The 21,707-nt window shown below is 36.7% G+C and overlaps 1 protein-coding gene across 3 annotated transcripts in view; it reads right to left on the bottom strand.

Moving 5' to 3' along the window:
- The window catches only part of C2CD6 (C2 calcium dependent domain containing 6), a 60,771-nt gene extending 39,184 nt beyond the window's left edge, over positions 1-21,587 (bottom strand). The window contains exons 1-9 of one of the 3 annotated variants that reach the window (XM_081142255.1): positions 21,323-21,410; positions 16,845-16,931; positions 14,045-14,096; positions 12,528-12,688; positions 9,751-9,873; positions 7,470-7,517; positions 6,452-6,520; positions 4,684-4,763; positions 1,273-1,419 (exon numbers count right to left, since the gene is read on the bottom strand). In XM_081142255.1, the coding sequence (XP_080998381.1) occupies positions 1,273-1,419; positions 4,684-4,763; positions 6,452-6,520; positions 7,470-7,517; positions 9,751-9,873; positions 12,528-12,688; positions 14,045-14,096; positions 16,845-16,931 (767 nt within the window). In that variant the 5' untranslated portion in view covers positions 21,323-21,410. Of the gene's footprint in view, positions 1-1,272; positions 1,420-4,683; positions 4,764-6,451; positions 6,521-7,469; positions 7,518-9,750; positions 9,874-12,527; positions 12,689-14,044; positions 14,097-16,844; positions 16,932-21,322 lie in introns of all 3 variants that reach the window. The other 2 variants (XM_081142256.1, XM_081142257.1) reach the window with 2 other exon arrangements.
- Between the last annotated feature and the right edge of the window lie 120 nt (positions 21,588-21,707).

Raw genomic sequence — 21,707 nt, 5'->3', positions numbered from 1 at the left:
GCCAAGCCGAGCTTTGATAGAGATAAACAAGGATGGGGGAACAAAAACCAGAGTTCAGACCCTGCCGAGGATGAGGAGCCACGGTAAACACCTAGGGGCTAAGTAGGGACCCTAAAGAGCTGTACACCAGGACTAAGTGCCTCCTTAAATATCGTGCCCTAGCTGCCTCACACTAGTCTCGGTCCTGATGCTAGGATAAGAGTAAACCAGAAAAAGACTAATCCTCACAGGATCTGGAGCCCAAATCATTCCATTCATTTCAATCTTGATCTCCAGTGCATTAAGCTAATCTAAGATTGCTAATGGCCCTGGTCCAGCTGGTTGCAGGATGTCTTCTCCGGGAGTATATACGCCCAAGGGTCTCAAATTGGTTCTATAAATTTTCAAATACGTTCGGCAATCAACAAAAACTACTAGGCATAAGATAATGTAAGATTTGGCTGAAAACCATGAGAAAAAAGCTAACAATAGAAACAGATTTACAGGAGATCCAGAAAATGGAGCTATCAGAGAATTTCAATCTAAGATGGAACTGGAGGGTATAAAATGGAAAAATCTCACGCATGTGAACTCAGACAGATAAAACGTAAGCGCTGAAAAACTGATTTCCCACAAGTTTCTAGTTTACACAAAGCTGATGATATTGGAATTTTCTTAAGTGATAGGGAATTAATCAGGGGTTGCCTCAAATCAACCTTGGGAAGTTTTGTTTATAGTTTCCAGGTCATGTACAAGAAATTATCCAAGTCAAGATGGTCATGAAAAATAAGCTGGATTAAACTTTGTTTGTATGACTGGCAGACTGGTTTTGTCAGCGCAGGGAATTTTCAAATCTGGTCTCCATTTGTTTTTTATTTTAACAGACTCTTACTGAACTTTCCCCTCTTTACAGTTCCTGCCCATAAATACAGTCTATCCCAAACTCACAATATACTTGCTTATAGCTCTCTACAATTTGCATGTCCTGAATTGCAATTCCTCTGTTATTCCTGAATAAACTAATCTTTTTGACAATTTTGAGCTTACCTCAGTTTACCTCTGTTACACTACCTTATAAATGAGTTTTCACTTCTTTTTTTTGCCATAGCACTGATTTTTTTTTTAAAAAACAAACACCTACATATGATAAGTAAAACTCAGGAATAACCTCTAACCCTGTGAAATATAACCACAATGAAGGTTTCCGGACTAACAGCAAGCCCATGTCTCAAAGGAAAAAATTAATATACAAATAGCACATAAATAAGATTTAAAATTTTTTTGTTTTTTTACCTTTCCCGAGGTTGCTGCTGAAGTTTTTCAAGTCGCACTACAGAGGGCTGGCTGGACTGGGTTACTGAAGCTGGTATCCCAACAGTAACATTCAGGTCTGGGGATAAGAATGCTGGATATTCTATTGACTGTGGTATAATAATATTTCTGCAAAATGGTAATAAAGTTAAATATTGAAATTATACAAAAGTACACTTCTAAAACCAGTGGTAGCTATCACTTTAGAATCATTCTCTGTTTTATACTGTAAGCTCACCTATCCACCTTGGACCATCAGAGGATAGAGCTAAGAAAGACAAAAGTCAGGAATCCTGAGAAAACTGCTCTCCTGAGAACTCTTACTACTAAAATCCTGGGCAGTAAAAACGGGCAAGAAGGACCTAAAGTTCTAAAGAGAAGTAGAAAGTGTTTGAGCCCAGACCTCTCTCCCAATCTCCAGATTACAAATCTCTATCTCATGAAGCAGTCAAGTTGACACACAAAATTAACTATCACAAGTCCACCCTTTGTCAACCTGGCACCCATAAACATTTCCTTAAATCACCAGCTGAAAACAATAACATTGTCACAAATTCCTCTTAACATGCTACAATCATCCTGCACACAACCAAACACTCGCCAGCCCCTTCCCCAGAAGAGGAGCGCAAAGTCCCTTCTCCTCGATATTCTGAAACTTAAATATTACGGTGCAAGGTTAACAATACTTAAATATTATGATATAAAGTCCATAATATATCTTATGTTAAATGACAAGATGATCAGAGGGAAGAAAATAAAGGTTTTGTGATATATAGGGTGTCCCCCCAAAAATGTCTACACACTTTGAATTATTAATTCCGATGGTTAAATCTGAAGAGAAACATCAATTGAGCTATCAGCTGTTAAGTGTGGAGACATTTTGGGGGGACACTCCGTATATATTTTCTCAGATCACTGGGTAAATGGGCGAGAGTAGCACACCCAAATGAGAAATATGTTGCCTCAAAGTCCAGAGGTCCACTACATGCTGTACCTCTTTTTCGGTTTATGAGGGGCCAGATACAACTTCCCCTTCACCTTAGCAGGAATATTTTTACAAGCCCCATACCACCAGATTCCTAAAATTTCCCTGGAGTAAGCGGCTCATGAATTTTGGCAGACTTACTTCCCACCCTGGCGTGCAAATGTCTTACCCATAAGCCTAGAGCTACATGTGGTGCCAGGAGGGTACTAGAATTGGCAGGGGGTAATTTTGTTAATTATATAATTGTCTAATCACTATTCTGTACACCTGAAACTAAAAAAAAAAAAGTCTAGTTTTTGTTCACTTGATCCAAACAGCATAATGTCATCACTGCAATGGGCCAGTGTGGTAAGTTGTGTAAGTCCCTTTCTCTGCACTAAACTAAGGCAGGTCTGGCATTTCCCATTCACCCACAGTGGGCCATCTTTTGGTCCATGTGTGAGCAATCAACCAGCCAAACTATCAGAGTTCTTTCTAACGCCCCAAGCTACAACATAAGTCTCTGCTTAGTGGGCCCAAATCAATAGATTTTGTGTGATGCAACTTTATGTTTCTTCCACCGTTATCACAATTATGGAGGCTAACAATTCACAAGGTCTGCAGGATGAGTTGGCGGGCTGGAGGCTCGGGAGCTCATTGTGTCTGCCGGCTGGAGATCCAGCACCGGTAGATGTTTCCATTTGCATCTGAAGGCAGGAAAAATCCAACGTTCCAGCTCAAAGGCAGTGAGGAAGAAGGATTCTCTTACTCAGGGGAGGGTCAGATTTTTTGTTCTATCCAGGTCTTCAACTGAATGGATGAAGCCCACCAGCATAAGGGAGGACAATCTACTTTACTCAGTCTACTGATTTAAATGTTAATCTCATCCAAAAACACCCTCACAGACAAACCTAGAATTTTTGACCAAATATCCATCTGGGCGCCACATGGCTCAGTTAAGTTGACACATAAAATTAACTGTCACACCACTAAGGCACTGCCTTAGCTCAGACTGGCATTCTCTCTCATGTTCACTAAATAACCACAGTTTCCTCCAGTCCTTGACCTCCAACCCTGAACCCTTTCTGTCCACATTCAATCCTATTGATACAACCGTTATAAAATGTAAGTTGATCATGATATTTCTCACACTTAAAATTCTACAATGGCTCTACATCTGCAACATCTCCAAACTTGTCCAGTGAAGAGCTCCTGTGGGTAGAGGACAGTGAAGGTCTCCGGGGGTGTAACTTCTTATCCCATTCATACTACAGTCATTTTTGTTACATGTTACCTTTGCATTAAGCCATTAGCTACTTGTGGGCAGAGACCAGGCCTCACATATCTTTGTATTTGCAATGCCTTGGGGGGATAGCAGACATTCAGCAAATGTTTACTGAATCAATGAATGAATGGATAAGGAAATAACAATCAATAAACATAAGAAAAACATCCCACTTTACTGTTTCAACACATCGCCAGTATCAAATGGACAAAACTTATTTTTAATAATAATTCCCAGTGTTGGTGAGCTAAAGGACAATAAACACTTCAGAATATAATTTCCTATCCTATACCTAATTCCCTAATTCCATTTCAGATATTTTCCATTTCTTATTCTTAGCACTATAGATTAAAATATGTCTCTCGGGTGCTTATTTTTCTTTGATCTATTTTTACTGTTGAAATTTCAAGACTGGTTGGCACATTATATTTTAAGTTACTTTTGGTTTGCTAATGATGTTTTTTGACCATAGATTTTTGCTGGATTTGGAAGTAGCAACTGGAGTGTGTGGAAATTGGGTAAACACTAATGTACAGCAGAGCAGAAAACTAAAAACTATTGGACACCTTGATCTTAAAAGAGTCTCCCTTCTGCCCCACTGGCATGGTTCAGAGGTTGAGAATCAACCTAGGATCCAGGAGATGGGGGTTCAATTCCAGGTCAGGGCACATGCCTGGGCTGCGGGCTCGATCCCCAGTAGGGGGCGTGCAGGAGGCAGCCGATCAATGGCTCTCTCATCACTGATGCTCCTCTCTATCTCTCCCCCTCTCAGCTTCCTCTCTCTGAAATCAATAAAGACATACATATATTTTTAAAGTCCCTCACTTTTTTCTACAAAAGGAATATCTCACTGGCCAACTTTCGTCATCAGGTTACCCATCCTTTCCTTCCTTCAGCCATGAAGCTGGCACCCACCTCCTTTATTTTTCTTATCACCAGATCTCTTCACAGCTCTCTTCAGGGCTATACCCAGAAATTCAAATTTCCTCCCTCCTTTTTAGGCAAAATAATTCACTGCTCTCTTTACTTTGGAGACTAACCTGTTCTGGCCAGGTCCTAACACAACCAAAATGCTCCATCGAACAGATTAAATGTTTGAAAAGCTACACAATCTGACAGTGTTAATCAGACTTCAAACACTTACGTCGCAGGGTCTGTTCTTTCTGGAGGCGGTGCAGTATTCATAAACATGGATGGTTCAACAATTTTCTGGAGAGGTTTTAACTGAAGAAATGGTAAGTATATTTTAACACTGGTTAGTGGCAGTTACAGTTCACCCTAATACTACTATGCTCCAGGACTACTAAATAGGCCTTAAACAATACATATAAGGAGAAAAGAAATTAAAAGAGAAAGAACTAACATTTATTGAGTACTAAACATCTGCCAAGAATTTTATATCTTTAATATTATTTAATCCTCTCAATAATCCTATGAGGTAGATAACTCTGCCTATTTCACAGATAATACTGAAGATTAGTAATTTGTTCCAGGTTACCCAGCAGGCACGAGCGCCAGGATTTGAATGCAGCTTTATCTGCACCCAACGCAGTACTCTCTCTGACATTATCATGACAGGTAAGCAGGAGACTATATTACTGAAAAGTTCATAGACAGAAAGTCAAGTTGAAATTTTATCCTATTTCCCACTCTCTTCCATACAATACCTTTGTTCCTTGTTTTTAGTAGAATCCATCTACATAAAACAGTTGCCCAGTTTTATTTGAAAATGATATTTCTACCTAAGAATGGGATTGTTACATGCTATACTTATATTCAAACACAAAACCTATGTCTGAAGTTGATAAACTGACTGTCACAAAAAAGACTAAACAATTAGGGGCCCCTATGAGACCTAATTCATTATAAGAAAGAAAGATAACAGGCAGAAGGAAAAAAATCGAAGCAGAGAAATAGAAAAGAAAAAGCTTTCGTGCTCCTGGCTTTCATCTCTATATTACTTACTTCTGACTCAAAATGCATTAAAAATTATGATCTACCATACGCAAATATTTAAAAATACATCTTATAGATTTATCAGTTAACATGACAGATTTTTTTAATAAGACTGAAACCACTTTCAATTCATAATGAAAAAACAAACAAGACTATAAAATTAGCAAAATCTAAAAATGAAAGATTATATGCAAAGCATATGGGTCACTTCCCTATATAAACACAGCACTAATGGGACTGGACTTATAAATGCCCCAAAGTTGAGATAATGCCCAGGGATAGCAAGAATTATTTGAAACATCTGATGAGGATATATGATTGTACAACTTTTCTAGAACAATTCCTTGAAAAATTCAATGTTTTAGACAATAATTTCTACTCTAGAGAATCTAACCTGTGGGCACAGTGAAAGGACATAAGCTAATGGACACAACTTTCACTACAACATGGATACATGCAGTGAATTAAAGGGGCAAGCCAAAGGTAGGAACCTATCTTCTTTGGGCATGAATATCTTCTATTCATCTTTCTTGATGAATCAAGGAAGATACAAGTAACACCAGACATTGAAATAAACATAGGAAAAGGAGCATATGTGATCAGAGCACGAGTATTATCTGAGTAACATCAATGACTCTATATTTAATAAGTATTTTTAGATATAAAAATCCACACTCCTTGAATACTTGAACAATTTTGTTTTCAATTACATAAGTATGTGAACACACACACACACACACACACACAAGAAAGTTTTATAATAAAGATATTTTGAATAAAAGATCATTATTTTAAAAGAGATAAGCAAATAATAGCAAAATTTCATTTTTCTTTAGGCTGGAAGAAACAGCATTCTTCTAAAACTATTTATTATCAAACTGGAAAGGATTGAGGCTCAGAAGGGGATGGTGTGACTGAAGAGCTGCAGTAGAATACTTTTTAAAAGGGGAACTAACCTGATGTGAAAATCCATAACCAAAGTTTCCATAGGAAAACATAAATTCCACCTCCATGCTGCAGATAAACTAAACATGTGGCAAATTTATTTTACAGTTTGATGAGATATTTTAATAAAGTGATAGCAAGTGATATTTTTACTTCACAAATTTACGTTAGAAAACCAAAGCGTGAATCTCCTGATTTATAAACAACAACAAAAAAACAAACAAAAAACCCAAACAAACAAATAAGAAAACCACACTTACACAAGGAACTTCTATAGAAGAATCTATGGAGTTACTGAAATTTTAAAAACTTTTGTGTTAAAATTAAGGAATGTTATATGACTAAGATGTGGTGAATATCAATTTATAATTGTTAATAGGATTATGCTGAGATACATATATGTGTGTGTATATATATTTTAAAGTATTTACTCACACTTCTCCCACTTCCACTTCCATTTTCAGATAATACTTTGAGATTTAGACTCTGAACCCAGTTCGCTTATATGTGAAATGAAGGAGGGTGTCAGAGATTAGGACCTCAAATGTCCATCAGTCTATTTTTTATGTTCCTTGTCCCTGTTTTGGCCATTGGCAGCAGAAGCCTCTCTGAACAGAAGATCAATTAATCAAGATAATAACTTTTTAAGTCCTTAAAAAGAAATTCAAATAAGAACTATAAACAACTCTTCAGAAACTCAAGGAGAAAGATACTATTTCCTCAGCAAGTGAGGATTCTGAGCTATGCAGTCAAAGCAGCAGCTAGAGGCATTTTACTCTCTTACCCAATGATTTCTAATTGTCCAGTTCACCATTTAGCAGTAAGATGGAGCATTTTAAAAAAATGGTAGAGATGAAGATTTTGTGAGTAAATATTGCAGTTTGTATTTAATATATTTCCATTAATTCAAACAGTGTCTAGCAGGGTAACCAAAGAATAAAATCAGAGGCTACAAACAATATCAAAGTAAAGTTATATGAAGTGTTAAGTGTGGGCACAAAACTTTGGAAGTTTCAGTAAAGCTCTTACTGTGTTTTCTTCATTCAACATTTGAAATTCTTCAGTAAAGCACCCTTTCTAGAAAAAAGTAATAAATAATAAAATTATTAAATATAGATCACTCATGCATAGAATCTAAACCATTTCATAAATTTAAAAAAATCAGGTAATGATTTTTAACGCACATATTAATTTAGTAGCTAAAATACAAATAAAATGAATATTTGGAATCAAAATTCTAGGTTGTACCAAAAATAAGTATTAATACTTATATTTACGTTTTAGACAAAAATGTTCCTGCTAGTTATAGTTCCTCTTTTTGGAAGTCTTAGAGGAACTGCCTACCGTACTTTCAGGGATCATTTCTATAGTTTGTTATTGAAGGATTACTTAAACATAAACCTACATGATAAGCTGACTCCTGACAGAACTAGGGGGCATCTCTCATCTTTCGGGGACTTTTGGGATCTTTTAAACCAGGTAAAGCTTTGGTGTCCTTGGTCACCATCTCTGATCATCTCTGCTGTGCTATCAGCTCTCCTACCTATTCCAACATCGACGGTCCCCTTTCTTCCCACCATTTCCCACTGCAGCTCGTGAATTCCCCATTCCATGATTAACAAACAACCTCACATCTTTAACTGATCCACCAAACATCCCCCTTTACTTTACCTGAGACCTGGCTGGCCACTAAGAACGCTGTTTCCCTTGTGAACTCAAGTGAAGGCCCACATACCTCACGGTCAGGAGGTAGAGTAACATCCTCCACACTCCCTTCCACTGCTTCCATGCAGATATAAACAATTTTCCTCTTTCAGACACTCCAGTCACTAACTCTCACTTAGTGAAACACATAGATCAGTTAAAATACTACAATAATAAGTAGCAATATACCCTTCACCTAGGTAAAACAAGTTCAAACATTTGTTTAATTTCACAAGTGTTAAAACCGTTTTGACATTTTGCCCTGTTTGCTTTCTCTGTGGGTACATATATATGTTTACTGCACCATTTATAAGTTGCAGCCATCATGTCACTTCACTCACCTTGCATACTGCAAAAATTAGGATATCCTTCTACATAATCACAATATTAGTACCATACTTTAGAAAATGAACAATAATTTTATAATTTTATCTAATATTCAGTATATATTCAAAATTTCCAAATTTTCACAAGAATGTCTTTTGTAACTTTTTCAAACTTGTATTCAATCAAAGTTGTATTTCTTTTCATCTAGAACAGCTGCTCCATTTTTTAAAATGACCTTAACTTTTTAAAGAAGCAAAGCTGATGAGTCTCCCATTGTGTATCTGCCTTATCACGCCATCATGGCATTATTTAACTTTTCCCTATCCCCTGAAAGTTAGGTCAGCTAGGTCTAGACTCAGCTTGGTTAGGCTTGGGTTAAACATTTTCCATGAGAATAATTCATAGGTTGTGTCCGTCATATTGCACCACCTCAGGTGCTAAGTTGTCCACAGTTACTTACGCTGAGTCAAGCTGTTGGTTAAGGTGGTAACCATCTCCTCTCTCTACCGGACAGGCACACTTCCCCTTCGTAATAATCTGTGGGCTCTGCGGCACCATGCAAATATCTTATTCCCCAAGCACCTTTTACCTAACGCTTTTCATACCATTGCTAACTCTTGACTGAATCATTTTCACTATAAAAAGTGGTAAAACTCATGAATTTGTAATTCTATCACTCCTTCTACATGTATGAACTGGCATTCTTCCATTTAAAAATAAAAAGCTTCCCTTTTCTTCTCCCTCTCCCTCCCTCCCTCCCTCTCTCTCTCTCTTTCTCATCAACAAGGATTCATGGATTTTTCTTCATTCAAAATTTGTAATGGGGAAGGGAACACTCTTAGGAAGGAGAAAGCAAGAAAGGAAGGCTCACAGAATCTGTGTATAAACTCTGCCCAAAACTTTGGCTGACCCCTGACACATGCACAGGGCAGACAGCAAGCGGCCCAGCTAAGGATAAAAGCTGAAATTTATGTTGCCAACTAAGACAAAGAGTTTGTCGTTTGAGTCTTATATTAAAACATTTCAGAAAGTGTAATAAAACGTGCTTAATTTTTCAGGTTGTATCACTGCCCTTCCAGAAAATAAATTTTCAATAACATTATGCTGTTATAAACCAAATCTTTTTTTTTAACAGCCAGAGTGAGATATTGTTTCCTGGACACATGAGTTTGAAGGCAAATAATAAACAAAAGGAATCCATAGGGTACAGGTAAATCTTAACAATAAACACCAAGTGGACAATGTGATACCAAAATTAAAAAATGATTTTGACACATACCTGGATTATTTCATAAAGGTGTAACTGAACATGCCCTAACACGAGAGTATCGTTTTCTTTGTTGTCATATTGTACTAGATCCAAGTAAATATTATTCCGCACATCATCTTGGCGTTTGGGAACCTTGATACAAAATACATATGAAAAGAAGCATTAAACTTTTAGTCTGAATTTGTTATAATTTCTGAATATATCCATAAATATATTATGTGCATATCTAATGATTAGTTTGCATGTTATTAGCCTTATAACTTTGCAATCTCAGTCACATATACCCTAATGTCAACGAAAATCAGGATCTTGTTTATGCCTAATGTCAATTATAGTCTTTTTGAAACACCCATGCCTACATTCTCTTTTAACTCTACACAGAAGTTTAGCCTCAACACTATTGAATTAATATTAAAAGTAATCCAGTATCTAGTATCCAATCCAAATAATCTAGGTAATCCAAACAGCCAATACCAAAAGAAATCAACCCCCTTTTCAGTCTTTTTTCTTTAACTTTTTGATAAAATGTACACCGCTGTCTCAACTTGGAACTTTGAAATCTGTAATACAATACTATTATTATGTCACCTTATGTCATCAATGTGTCTCTCTCACATCAATGTTTCTCTCTCTCTTTCTCTCTCCCCCTTCCACTCTCTCTAAAAATCAATGGAAAAAATATCCTCAGGTAAGGATTAACAATAAATAAATAAATAAATAAATAAATAAATAAATAAATAAATAAATTCCATACACTTTTGCTAAATAGAAAAAAAATCTCATGCCTCCCACTCCAAAATTCTAAGTTTCTTTTTAAAAAATTTTAAGTGAAATATAACTGACATTACTTTGTATTACTTTTAGGTGTACAACATGATTTGATATCTGTATGTATTACAAAATGATTATCACAGTAAGTTTAGTTAACATCTATCACCACACAGTTACAAATTTTTTCTTGTGATGAGAACTTTTAAGATCTACTCTTTAGCAACTTTCAAATATACAATGCAGTATAACTATTGTCACCATGCCGTACATTAGATACCCAGAACACATTTATAACTGTAAGCTTGTACCTTTTGAGCACCTTCACCCATTTTGCCCACCCCTAAAACTCTACCAGTGGCAACCACCAATCCATTCTTTGTATACATGAGTTAGGTTTGGGTTTTTTGTTGTTTTTTTAGATTCCACATTTATGTGAGGTCATACAGTATTTGCCTTCCTCTGTCTAACTTATTTCACTTAACATAATGCCCTCAAGGTCTATCCATGTTGTTTAAAATGGCAGGATTTCCTTCTTTTTTACAACTAAATAATATTTCATTAATATTTTCCTATAAAATGGGAAAAAATATTTGCAAATCATATATTTGATAGGTTAATATCCAAATATATAAATATATAAACTCATACAATTTAACAGACAAAAACAATCCAATTAAAAAATAAGACTTTTTAATCTATTCATCCTTGGATGGATACTTAGGTTTTATTCAATATATTGGCTCTTGTAAATAATGCTGCAATGAACATGCTGGTGGTGCAGATATCTTTTCAAGATAGTGATTTTGTTTTCTTTAAATAAATACCTACAAGTAGAATTACTGGATCATATGATAATTCTATTTTTAATTTTTTGAGGAACCTCCATACTGTTTTCCATAGTGGCTGCACCAATTTACATTCTTACCAATAGTGCACAAAGGTTCCCTTTTCTCCACATCTTTGCCAACACTTGCCATTTCGTTCAGATCACAACCATTTTAATAGGTGTGAGGTGGTATCTCACTGTGGTTTTGATTTGCATTCCCCTGATGATTACTGATGGCACCTTTTCATGTGCCTGTGGGCCATTTGGATGTCTTCTCTGGATAAATGTGTATTTAAATCCTCTGCTTATTTTTTAATTGGATTGTTTTTTTCTGTTAAATTGTATGAGCTTATATATTTATATATTTGGATATTAACCTCTCATCAGTTATATGATTTGCAAATATTTTTCCCCATTTTGTAGGCTGTGTTTTCATTTTGTTGATGCTAGTGAGAGTATATATATTTTGGGGGATTATTATAAAGCCTGAAGAGATTATCAACACAAAAATAATTGCAGAGATTTTATATAAGAATACAGGAAAGAGGAAAAGGGGGAGATGAGAGAAAAAAATGGTGTTCTATGAACTGACTGTTGTGTCCCCTCAAAATTCATACATTGAATCCTAAATCCCCAAGGTGATGGTATTTTAGGTGGGGTGTTTGGGAGGTAATTAGGTCATTTGGGTAGAGCCCTCATGAATTGGATTAGTGGCCTTATAAGAAGAGACACAAAACAGATGATATCGCTTTGCTCTCTGCTATATCACTATAACATTGAGAAGATGGCCAAGGAAAACCAGGAAGGAGGCTCTCACCAGACAATGGGCGTGCCAACACCTTGATCTTGAACTTCCCATTCTCCAGAAAGGTGAGAAATAAACATCTGTTGTTCAAGCCACCCAGTCTATAGTAATTTGTTATAGCAGCCCAAACTGACTAAGACGGGGTGAGAGATGGCAGATGAGAGGGAAGAGCAAGACAGAGAAAAATGCATGTGTGATAAACCAGACAATAAGATCTCAGGGGGAAAGACCACCAAGATTGTGTGTTTTACAGTAAGCTATTTCTTTCTGTTTTAAAAAAAGGTACTGCTTTTGTTTCTTTCCTATCCCCCCAAAAAGATATAATTAATGTAGCATATTTGAATCAAATGCATTCTTGTATCTAGAAGAGAACTTTAACATTACCTGTACAGAAAAATACTTCATTTCATCAAACTTAATCATAGTTTTCTTTTTATTATTGACATATGGTTTGCTTTGGGATAGCAAGCTACACATTTTTGTATATTTCACAATGTTGTTTATAGAGATACGAATGCACAAATTATTGTAATTCTGTAAATAGACTGAAAACACATAGATATTTAGGAAGCAAATTTGATTGTAATTAAACAATAATATATAATAAAATCAATCCATTAAACAATTCAGACCAAAGCTTAAGACTCAATAAAATAAAGAGGTAATTATAGAGCACATGAAACAATGAAAAACAGCATTTTTGCCCATCAATGTGAGGTACAATATAAGTAGAAAAAGGTTGATTCTTCCTTAGATCAATTCTCATATTTTTATCCTCATATTTCATTATAATTCCTTTGCAAATTTTTCTATATTTTAGGGTGAATAAACATTTAAAATATATAGTTGAAATTTTTTTCTAAGCATAATTATATAGAAATTCAAAAAATATGTAATTTGAGAGTAATTTTCTTTTAATTTTAAGACAACACAATTTAAAGCAGCATTCTACTCTGATTCACTTCACTATATACTTCACTTAATCTATGCTGGCCTGCATTTTTATCTTTCATAAAACTCCATGCATTAAAACAACTTTGTGTTTAAGATTTAACTAATTATCTTCAAAAATCTCTTCACTAATTCACTTATACAAAAAACAAACCTCAAGTTTTCATAAGGAGACTGGGTTTATGCCATGCTAAATCTAATAATAGGTATTCAGCTTATTTAAAGATACCAAGATAAATAAATCCTTTAAACAGTGTTTAAGACCACAGTTATTACTTAGAAATAAATTAGTAATATCCAAGAAGATATATATTTTTCCTTTAACTTATATGGTGATTGAGGTGGGTTACAGATGGCTGAAAATCTTTTGTCACTCTCCACACCCAAGAGGGACATTTATTTTCCTCTGCTCTTGAATCTCACCTGGACCAGTGACTGCTTTAACACGCAATGGACATGACTAGGCTGGGAACTGGACAGGGTCAGAGAGGCACTAGCCAGGGTGCAAAATTTAAGGGGACACCAAAAACTTCAGTAACGAAGATTATTTAATTATCAATTAAATAATATTTTAATGTAACATATTTTTAAAATCAAAATGAATACAGAAAAAAGTAATAAAAGACAAGGCCCTGGGACTACATGGGAAGAGAGCCAGGTCCAGCCGTTTGGGCATCCCAGCTGAGACTCGCCTTCCAGGCGTCTCACTAAAGCACCAGGCACAGGGGTGAGCCACTGCAGATATTCCAGCTTTTTTGAACTGCCAGGTGGCTGCAGCCTCAGCTGTGACGGAAAGCAGAAGTACTACCTAGTGAATGCACAGCGATTCATAATAAAATAGTTACTACTTTAAGCCATTAAGTCTTAAGAGTGTCCAGTAATGCAGAAATATATAACTGAAACGGTGATACGTGGTGACAGCATGGTTCTTAAGTCAAAAGAAAGGATACTCTTAGGTGTAAAATGACTGCAGTTCTTTATATGAATAGCCACACAGCCAACCTATAACAATCAAAATAAAAATACAGTGAGTGAATTTTTTAAAAGTTAACTCTTCTTCTATTTTACTCTACACCAAACTATATACGTTTTTTTAAAGCTCTACTTGGTTAGTCTTTCTCATTAAAAATAGAAATATCTAGTGATTGGAAAACAGCAGAACGCACAAATGCAGAAGAAAAACAGCCAGGATTCGTTTAAAACAAACCTAAAATGAACAATACAAAGCAAAACAATGGTTCATCACCGACTTAAATCCACCCGTCACTATTTGAATCATTTTTATTTCATATTACGTTAGAAGTGGTAAAATGTAGCATCTTGCGTATAATAATATGCCTTGCTTGAGATAAGCTTTTTTATCCAGTATCCTAAAACCACTTTATTCATTTAAGAATCATTCATTAACTATAATATGCCAAGGGCTGTGAAATACTCATTCTCTCTTAGACAAAGTGTTTCTAAAAGTTAGAGAAAATTATATCTTGTGTTTAACCATAAAATTAAATATAAAATGAATACAGGCACATTTAAAAGTAATATGCAGTATTAGCCAAATATATTTAGCCATGTTTGGCATTAAAAAAAAAAGAGCAAAAGCAATAGCAATATTATATTAAACATTATGAAACAAAATAAATGGCCCAATAGTATTTTTACACGTAATGTCATTGGTTTTAGAACAATACAGAGAAGATGTTAGCATTCAATATTTAATTAAAAGAATACTGTATCTGAATGATGAAATCCTAAAGTAGAAAATACTATGATCTACTTAATGAAACATAGGTATGAAATATTATGGAAACAGAAAGATTCTAAGTTTTCAAATACAAAAGGAGGGATTTTAAATGGTATTTGCCCCAGGTGATGCCACGAATCTTTCTTTCTTAAAATTGGGTTGTACGTGAGGATGAAACAGGAAAGTATGCCTACAATTTTGTTTATTCTATACAATGCAGATCACTGGCTCCCTGCCCAATATCTCAACATGAAGCCATGGGCAACTACCTTAATCTTCCTGTGTTTCAATAGCTCTTTACACTTTTACATAATAGATCTACATAATATAAAAAAGAGGTTTAACACTCAAAAATATAATAATGACCATTCACAGACTGCAGATAACAAATGTTGTCACAGAATCTGAGACCCATCTGCAGCCCAAAGCAATGACCATGTCAGTATCTTCACCCCTGAACACTCTCAACATGAGCTTAAAATAGGAAAGCAACCAGAAGACTATTCACAAAAACACTTTTTTCTCTTTTTTCTTTATTTTTATTGTTGATATTGTAGATGTACCCATTTCCCCCCCTTTGGCCCCTCCACCCAGCTCCCGCCCCCACCCCCTTTCCTCTGGCCATCACCACACTGTTGTCGGTGTCCATGGCACAAAAGCACTTTCTGTGTCTAATTTTAAGATACAGGTTTCTCACATTTTTTTCTAAAAATAGGCTATGACTATCAGAAACAGGAGCAGTGGGTTGTGATGTAGTTATCATTGTTTACACATTTACAGACCTTGCAAAATATCTCAAAATAAACCCCAGAACTTTCAAAGAGGAAATGGTGTGACTAAATCATGCATTGGAAGGAGCTATCAATTACATGCCAAGTATCAAAAACTCCAGTGGACCTTCAAGAGAAGCTTTTTCATATCTAGCAACATGTAATTCAAATAAAGAAAATGCAAACTATGAAGTTAGAAAGTGTGAGTGAGATCAGAATGGTTTTCAAAATGCCAGTTCTAAAAAGATGCAGAAGTCACATTCAAGGGTATGGATTACAGAAATGAGTGTATCAACATAATGACATGCATAATTGCTTACAGCCCAAAGCGATTTCAAAGAATCTTTTCTAAATTTAGATTCAGGCTTACACTCTATGATATAAGAAAGAAAGTGTTATATAATTATATAGGTAAATGCACACCATGGTCATTTTGTAGAAACAAAAATGTATACATTAATATAGCCTTACTATTTCCCCCCAAAAGGTGGTGGTAAATTAATCATATATTTTTTCAATCAAGAAAATGTATTAGTATTAATAGGAGATAGAGAAGAGGGATAAGAGAAACTCTTATTTCATAGCTGTAACTACTTTAACAGTGTTCAGAGAAAAAAGGTGGCTGTAAAGGAATACCACAATATTTGACAGTTCTAAATGTACACAGGTCCTCATGTCCTATACCCTGTAGCGCCCAAAAGAGAAAACTGATTTTTCTGTTCCTCGGTCTAGATATTAAGTCCTACCTGTGTATCTGGGTGCATGTGTTTGATTCTTTTCCCTGGGGTTTATTATTTTTTGGGTGAGAGAGAGACGTGGGGTCAATTTTCAAACTATAGCTCAAAGGTTCCTAAATCTGACAATAAATACCATCACCTTAAGAGCGCAATAAAAATACCGATTCCTAGGCCCTGTTCTCAAATTCTAAGTTAGCAGATAGTAGGTGGGGCCCAAGAACCAATGTTTTTAAAAACTATTCCAGTTGATTCTTATGTAACTTTACTTTAGGAATCTCTAATATAGAAAACTTTTTTTTTCTGTTAATCAGGATGTTTTCCATAATTTCAGTGATCATTAGAATGCTTTTCTAACTCATAAAAATGAAAAATTGATGGATATGTTATCAGAGAATACCATTTCCTATGCATACTTTTGATTTCCAAATAATAAACATTAACGAGTCTTAATGTAAAATAAGAAATAACTTGTATGAACTTATTAAGGATTAGTCACACATACCACATCCCCAAATGGCACCAAGTTTTCTGTTTCAGGTTTTACTTTATGTTCTTTACTTTCAGACTCTCTATAACTTTTTTTCAGCATCTACGATGTAAATAAATTAAAACTTTAGAAGGCAAAGAACAACATTACAAAAAGTTTACTTCAACTCAATTTTATGAGTATCTAGTATCAGGTACTATATTAGGAAGTGTGATATTAACATGACTAGAAAACTCGTCCCTACCCTCAACAAGTTTATCAATAAGTTAGCAGAGAAACAAAGGAGAGAAGTACATGGTATCATAAACAATGAGGTTTTTTAAAAAAAGAAATTATCTTTATTATTTAAAGTATTACAGGTGTCCCCCTTTCTCCCCCCATCGCCCCCACTCCCACCCCACCCTCACCCAGGCCTTCATGGCACTAAACAATGATTTCTTCTTGCTAACTGAAAAAGACCATCATTACCACGTTCCAGTCTTAATTTGATGTAGACTAGGTACTGTATCCAACAAAGGGCAGTGATCCTACTTGCAAATTACCCCAATATTCCTTCAGGTATCAGTCATGGAAGGAACTGAAATATAATCCTTTGAAATAGTTAGTACACCAGAATGAAGCAATGAACAGATGGTCTGGGGATTTTATTGTTGTAATTTTCTCCAGAGTAACTTCATTAACTGGTATTTGTGGGTTGGTATTTGACTTTGTTCTACAGGCTCTAGTCACTACACACAATGATTAGCCTTTAAAAATTAAAAGGCATTTTAATATAGATTTAAAAGTAAAAGGAGGAGGGGGGAATGGAAGGGAGAGGCAAGAGGAATAGGGAAAAACTGCCTATTAAAAATATAACTTAAAAGTTGCCATTTGTGACAACATGGATGGATCTTGAAAATACCATGCTAAGTGAAGTAAGTCCGACAGAAAAAGTGAAGAACCATATGATTTCACCCACATGTGGGATATAAAACTGAAAGCAACAAATGAACAAACAAGACAAACACACACTCACAGACGTAGACAACACTATGGTGATTATCAGAGGAAAGGACGCTAAGGATAAGGGGGTCAAATACTACATGGTGGTGGAAAAGCTGACCTTGGGTGATGAGCACAGAATGCAACATACAGATGACGTATCATAGAATTAATTGTACACAAAACCTATATAATCCTATTAACCAATGACACCTCAATAAATTTAATTTAAAAAAATCTAACTTTAAAAGAATTATATTTATCCCCAGTCCTTGCTAAACTTGAATTAACATAACCTTATTTACAAACATTAACTTCCCAGGAATCTTCGTTGTGATGTGTCATTCAAGAATCACTGTTTGATTTTTAAAGTATATAATAAATCCTTAGTTATGTTAAAATTTTTGTTTTAAAGTATGTAATACCTTAGTTGTATTGAAAAATTTGTTTTATATATTTTGGATCATTTTGTTATTGTTGCATCTAACTGGTTTAATGTGTTTTATATACAGGGTAGGGCAAAAGTAGGTTTACAGTTGTGAGTATGCAAAACACAGAATTTATTCTTATATTATTAATTATTATATTATTTTCTATATGAACTGTAAATCTACTTTTGCTCCACCATATATATGTGTATATATATACACACACACATATATATATGTATGTATATGATTTAATATGTAGTTTAAGGTAATTGAGTGACAATTACTGCATTGTCACATAAATATCAAACTGTGGTACATTATATATGTATTTAATGTGGAACCTCATGCTTTCTAATGTTTTGATAACATTATGGAAGTCTACTTTGAAAGTACTTTTATTACTTTTTTGAATGTACAAAAAATAATGAACAAATTCAAAATAATTAGGAAAAAACACCTTTAAAATACTGATGCTCAATTTATCCTTAACAAAGTGGCAAAAAATCCTACCTCCCCCCTCATTTTACTACCTTTTTACTTTTTCTTCCTCATCTGAGCAAAGCTCTCTTCAATGACAGCAACATGAGCAAAACGATTATTTGCCAAAATTCTATTAGAATCTTGAACAAAAGTTCTAGAAATCAGTCTCATAAAGTCTCTGACACCACCTAGAATTTCTCCTGAACCTGTAAAAATTTTTTATTTCAGTTAATTCTACAATGCCTATCATCTCTGTCACTTTGGGCCACACCCTGAATAGAAGTCCCTCGGCACTTCTGTAATATTTTAAACAAAAATAAAATAAAAATAAAAAAGTCAGTACATTCACTCGCATTGTTCTGAACTTCTTTCCCAGTGACCTTCTTGACCCACTTCCTTCATTCCACAGTTTTTTTGAAAACCACTAGCCTACAGGCTCACCTTCCCCTAGAATATTCCGACTTCCTAGCCCTAATGGATACCTCACTACCCTTACATTAAGTATCATTATAACCATATGCCTGGCATTGCGCCAACTCCAGCTTGGAAGTGCTCCTGCCCTCAAGAAGCTCAGTCTGGCCCGGCCAGCGTGGCTCAGTGGTTGAGCATCGACCCGTGAACCAGGAGATCACGCTGCGATTCCCGGTCAGGGCACAGGCCCGGGTTGTGGGCTCAATCCCCAGTCAGGGGCGTGCAGGAGGCGGCCGATCAATGATTCTCTCATCATTGATGTTTCTCTCTCTCTCTCTCCCCTCCCTTCCTCTCTCTGAAATCAATAAAGATATATTTTTAAAAAGTTCAGTCTGGTACTGAAGACAGACAGGTGGAAAACAATTACAGTTTCACTAGAAGAAAATCAACTTCTGAGAAGAAGGAATTTTGTCTTTACTCTCTCTTTGCCCGGCCCAGATCTTCCACGTGGAAAAAGGAGTTAACTTATTTGGTCAGATTTTGCCATGCACTGTGAAAGCTGCAGGTACATGGAATTATTAACTCTAAAAAAGAATTGTTTTAACCCTCTTTTATCCTGCCCAAGCTTAAGAGCAGCAACTTCTTCTCACCCTCTGTGGTTTCCTGTCCTCATGAAATAAGGACACTTACAGCAAGGCCCAGGGATTACCCCCTAGAGTAGCAAGAGAAAATATTAGAACTTAGCAATTTTCTTTAACAAATAAGAAAGTATGCATATACAGCTGACTCTAAGCAGTATACAAATATTCCGAAGGAAAGTGTGAGTTCCATGCTCAGAGGGGTTCATATGACTGCCCTCATGCTTTCAGGGTGCTGTGTTTGCTAGCTAGGTGGATCGCCCCAATAGTAGACTATTTAGCCTGCTTTACAAATAGATGAAAACTGACCTTAAAAAATTTCATGGCAAAGCATTTTAAAAAGTTGGCAAACATAAAAAGACGTACCAGGTGTGAGCTGGTATGTCACTGTAGTTTTTTGGGTTTTTTTAAATCCTCACATAAGGATATGTTTATTGATAGAGAGAGAGAGAGAGAGAGAGAGAGAGAGAGAGAGAGAGAGAGAAAGAGGGAAACATCCTGTCAGAGAGAAACATCCGTCAGTAGCTTCCTGCATGTGCCCCGACCAGGGATCAAACCCACAACCTAGGTATGTGCCCTGACAGGGAATCAACCCACAACCTCTTTTGGTGTATGGAACAACACTCCAACCACTGAGCCGCCCTGCTGGGGCTTGCTGCAGTTTTGATTTGCATTTCCCTAACAGCTAGTAAAGCTGAGCATCTTTTCATATACCTGCTGGCCGTCTGCCCACTTTTTCACAAATACTGATGGTCACAACCCTGGAGCAAGAGAGGAGCGAGGGGTAAGATTCCAGCACCAAGCCCCATTCCGAAGGCCTATGAACTACCCCAGAAACACAGGGCAAATAAGGAGGGCGGGGAGAGAGTCAGGAAGGGAGGTGACGATGCTTCAGGTGGGTTTGAAAAAGTAAAACATGAAGAAATAGAGGGAGAGGAGCCTACACAGAATAAGTGTAAAAGCATAAAGAAGCAAGGCACAGTTTATATTACATGTTGTTATATTGATATAATATATGAAAACTGATAAACAGACCAGTGGAGTAGAATAGAAAGTCCAGGGAAAAAACCCAAATACATATGGTAACTTAGTATAAAGGTGACATCTCCAGTCATTAGGGAAAAGATTTAAGAAATTAAATAAATGATATTAGGACATTTATTTGAAAAAAGAAAAGAGCCTCAGGAATTGAAAACAAGGGTAACAAGTTCCTGGAGTTTAGCCCTTGAACCACATAAATGAAATCCCAACGATGCCGGTGGCAGCCCCCAACATTTACTGACTCTACTCCGTGCTTTGCACTGTTCAGCTCTTTTAGCATATCTCCTTGGCTCTTCAGACAACCCTATCAGTAGACAGTAATTACTGTATTCATTTAACAGCTAATAAAATGAGGCCTGACAAGTTAAGTAACTGTCAAGCTCTCACAAGTAAGCTCCCAGGTGTGACCGCCTTCCAGCCGGGGCGCGCACGGAGCCCTTTGTCCCGCCCGTCGTCCCGCCCCGGCCCTCTGGCCGTCGGGCAGGGGAGGCTCCATGGGGGGGGCACTCACGTTCAGAGGCCGGTGCCCTGTGCCCTCCTTGGCCCGTCCTCGGGCAGACCGGTGGTCTTGCCTCACTCCTGGAAGTTACCGTCTGCAGGAAACTCCGACCCTCCGATGCGCGTGGTTTCCCGGGAGTTGGGGCTCCGCCGCGGTGCCCGGCTGTGAGCAGGGGCCGCCCCGCCCGCCGTGGTCGCCGGCCGTGCTGGGAACCTGGGCGCCGGCTGGGGAGCCCCATCCACCCACCCTCCGCAGGGCGGGTCTGCGCCTAACAGCCGCCGGCTGTTGCGCAGGCGCAGTCCTCTCACCGCCCCCACCGGCAACCCCCCAGGCACATGCGTAGAACACTGCGTGACCCCCCATTGAGGGCCGGCCCCTGCGCGGGCCGGCTTCGGGG

Source organism: Miniopterus schreibersii (assembly GCF_964146895.1).
Source record: "Miniopterus schreibersii genome assembly, chromosome: 7".
Classification (NCBI taxonomy): Eukaryota; Metazoa; Chordata; class Mammalia; order Chiroptera; family Miniopteridae; genus Miniopterus; species Miniopterus schreibersii.
The sequence above is the reverse complement of the archived record's forward strand: the minus strand, read 5'-3'. Positions and strand labels throughout refer to the sequence as shown.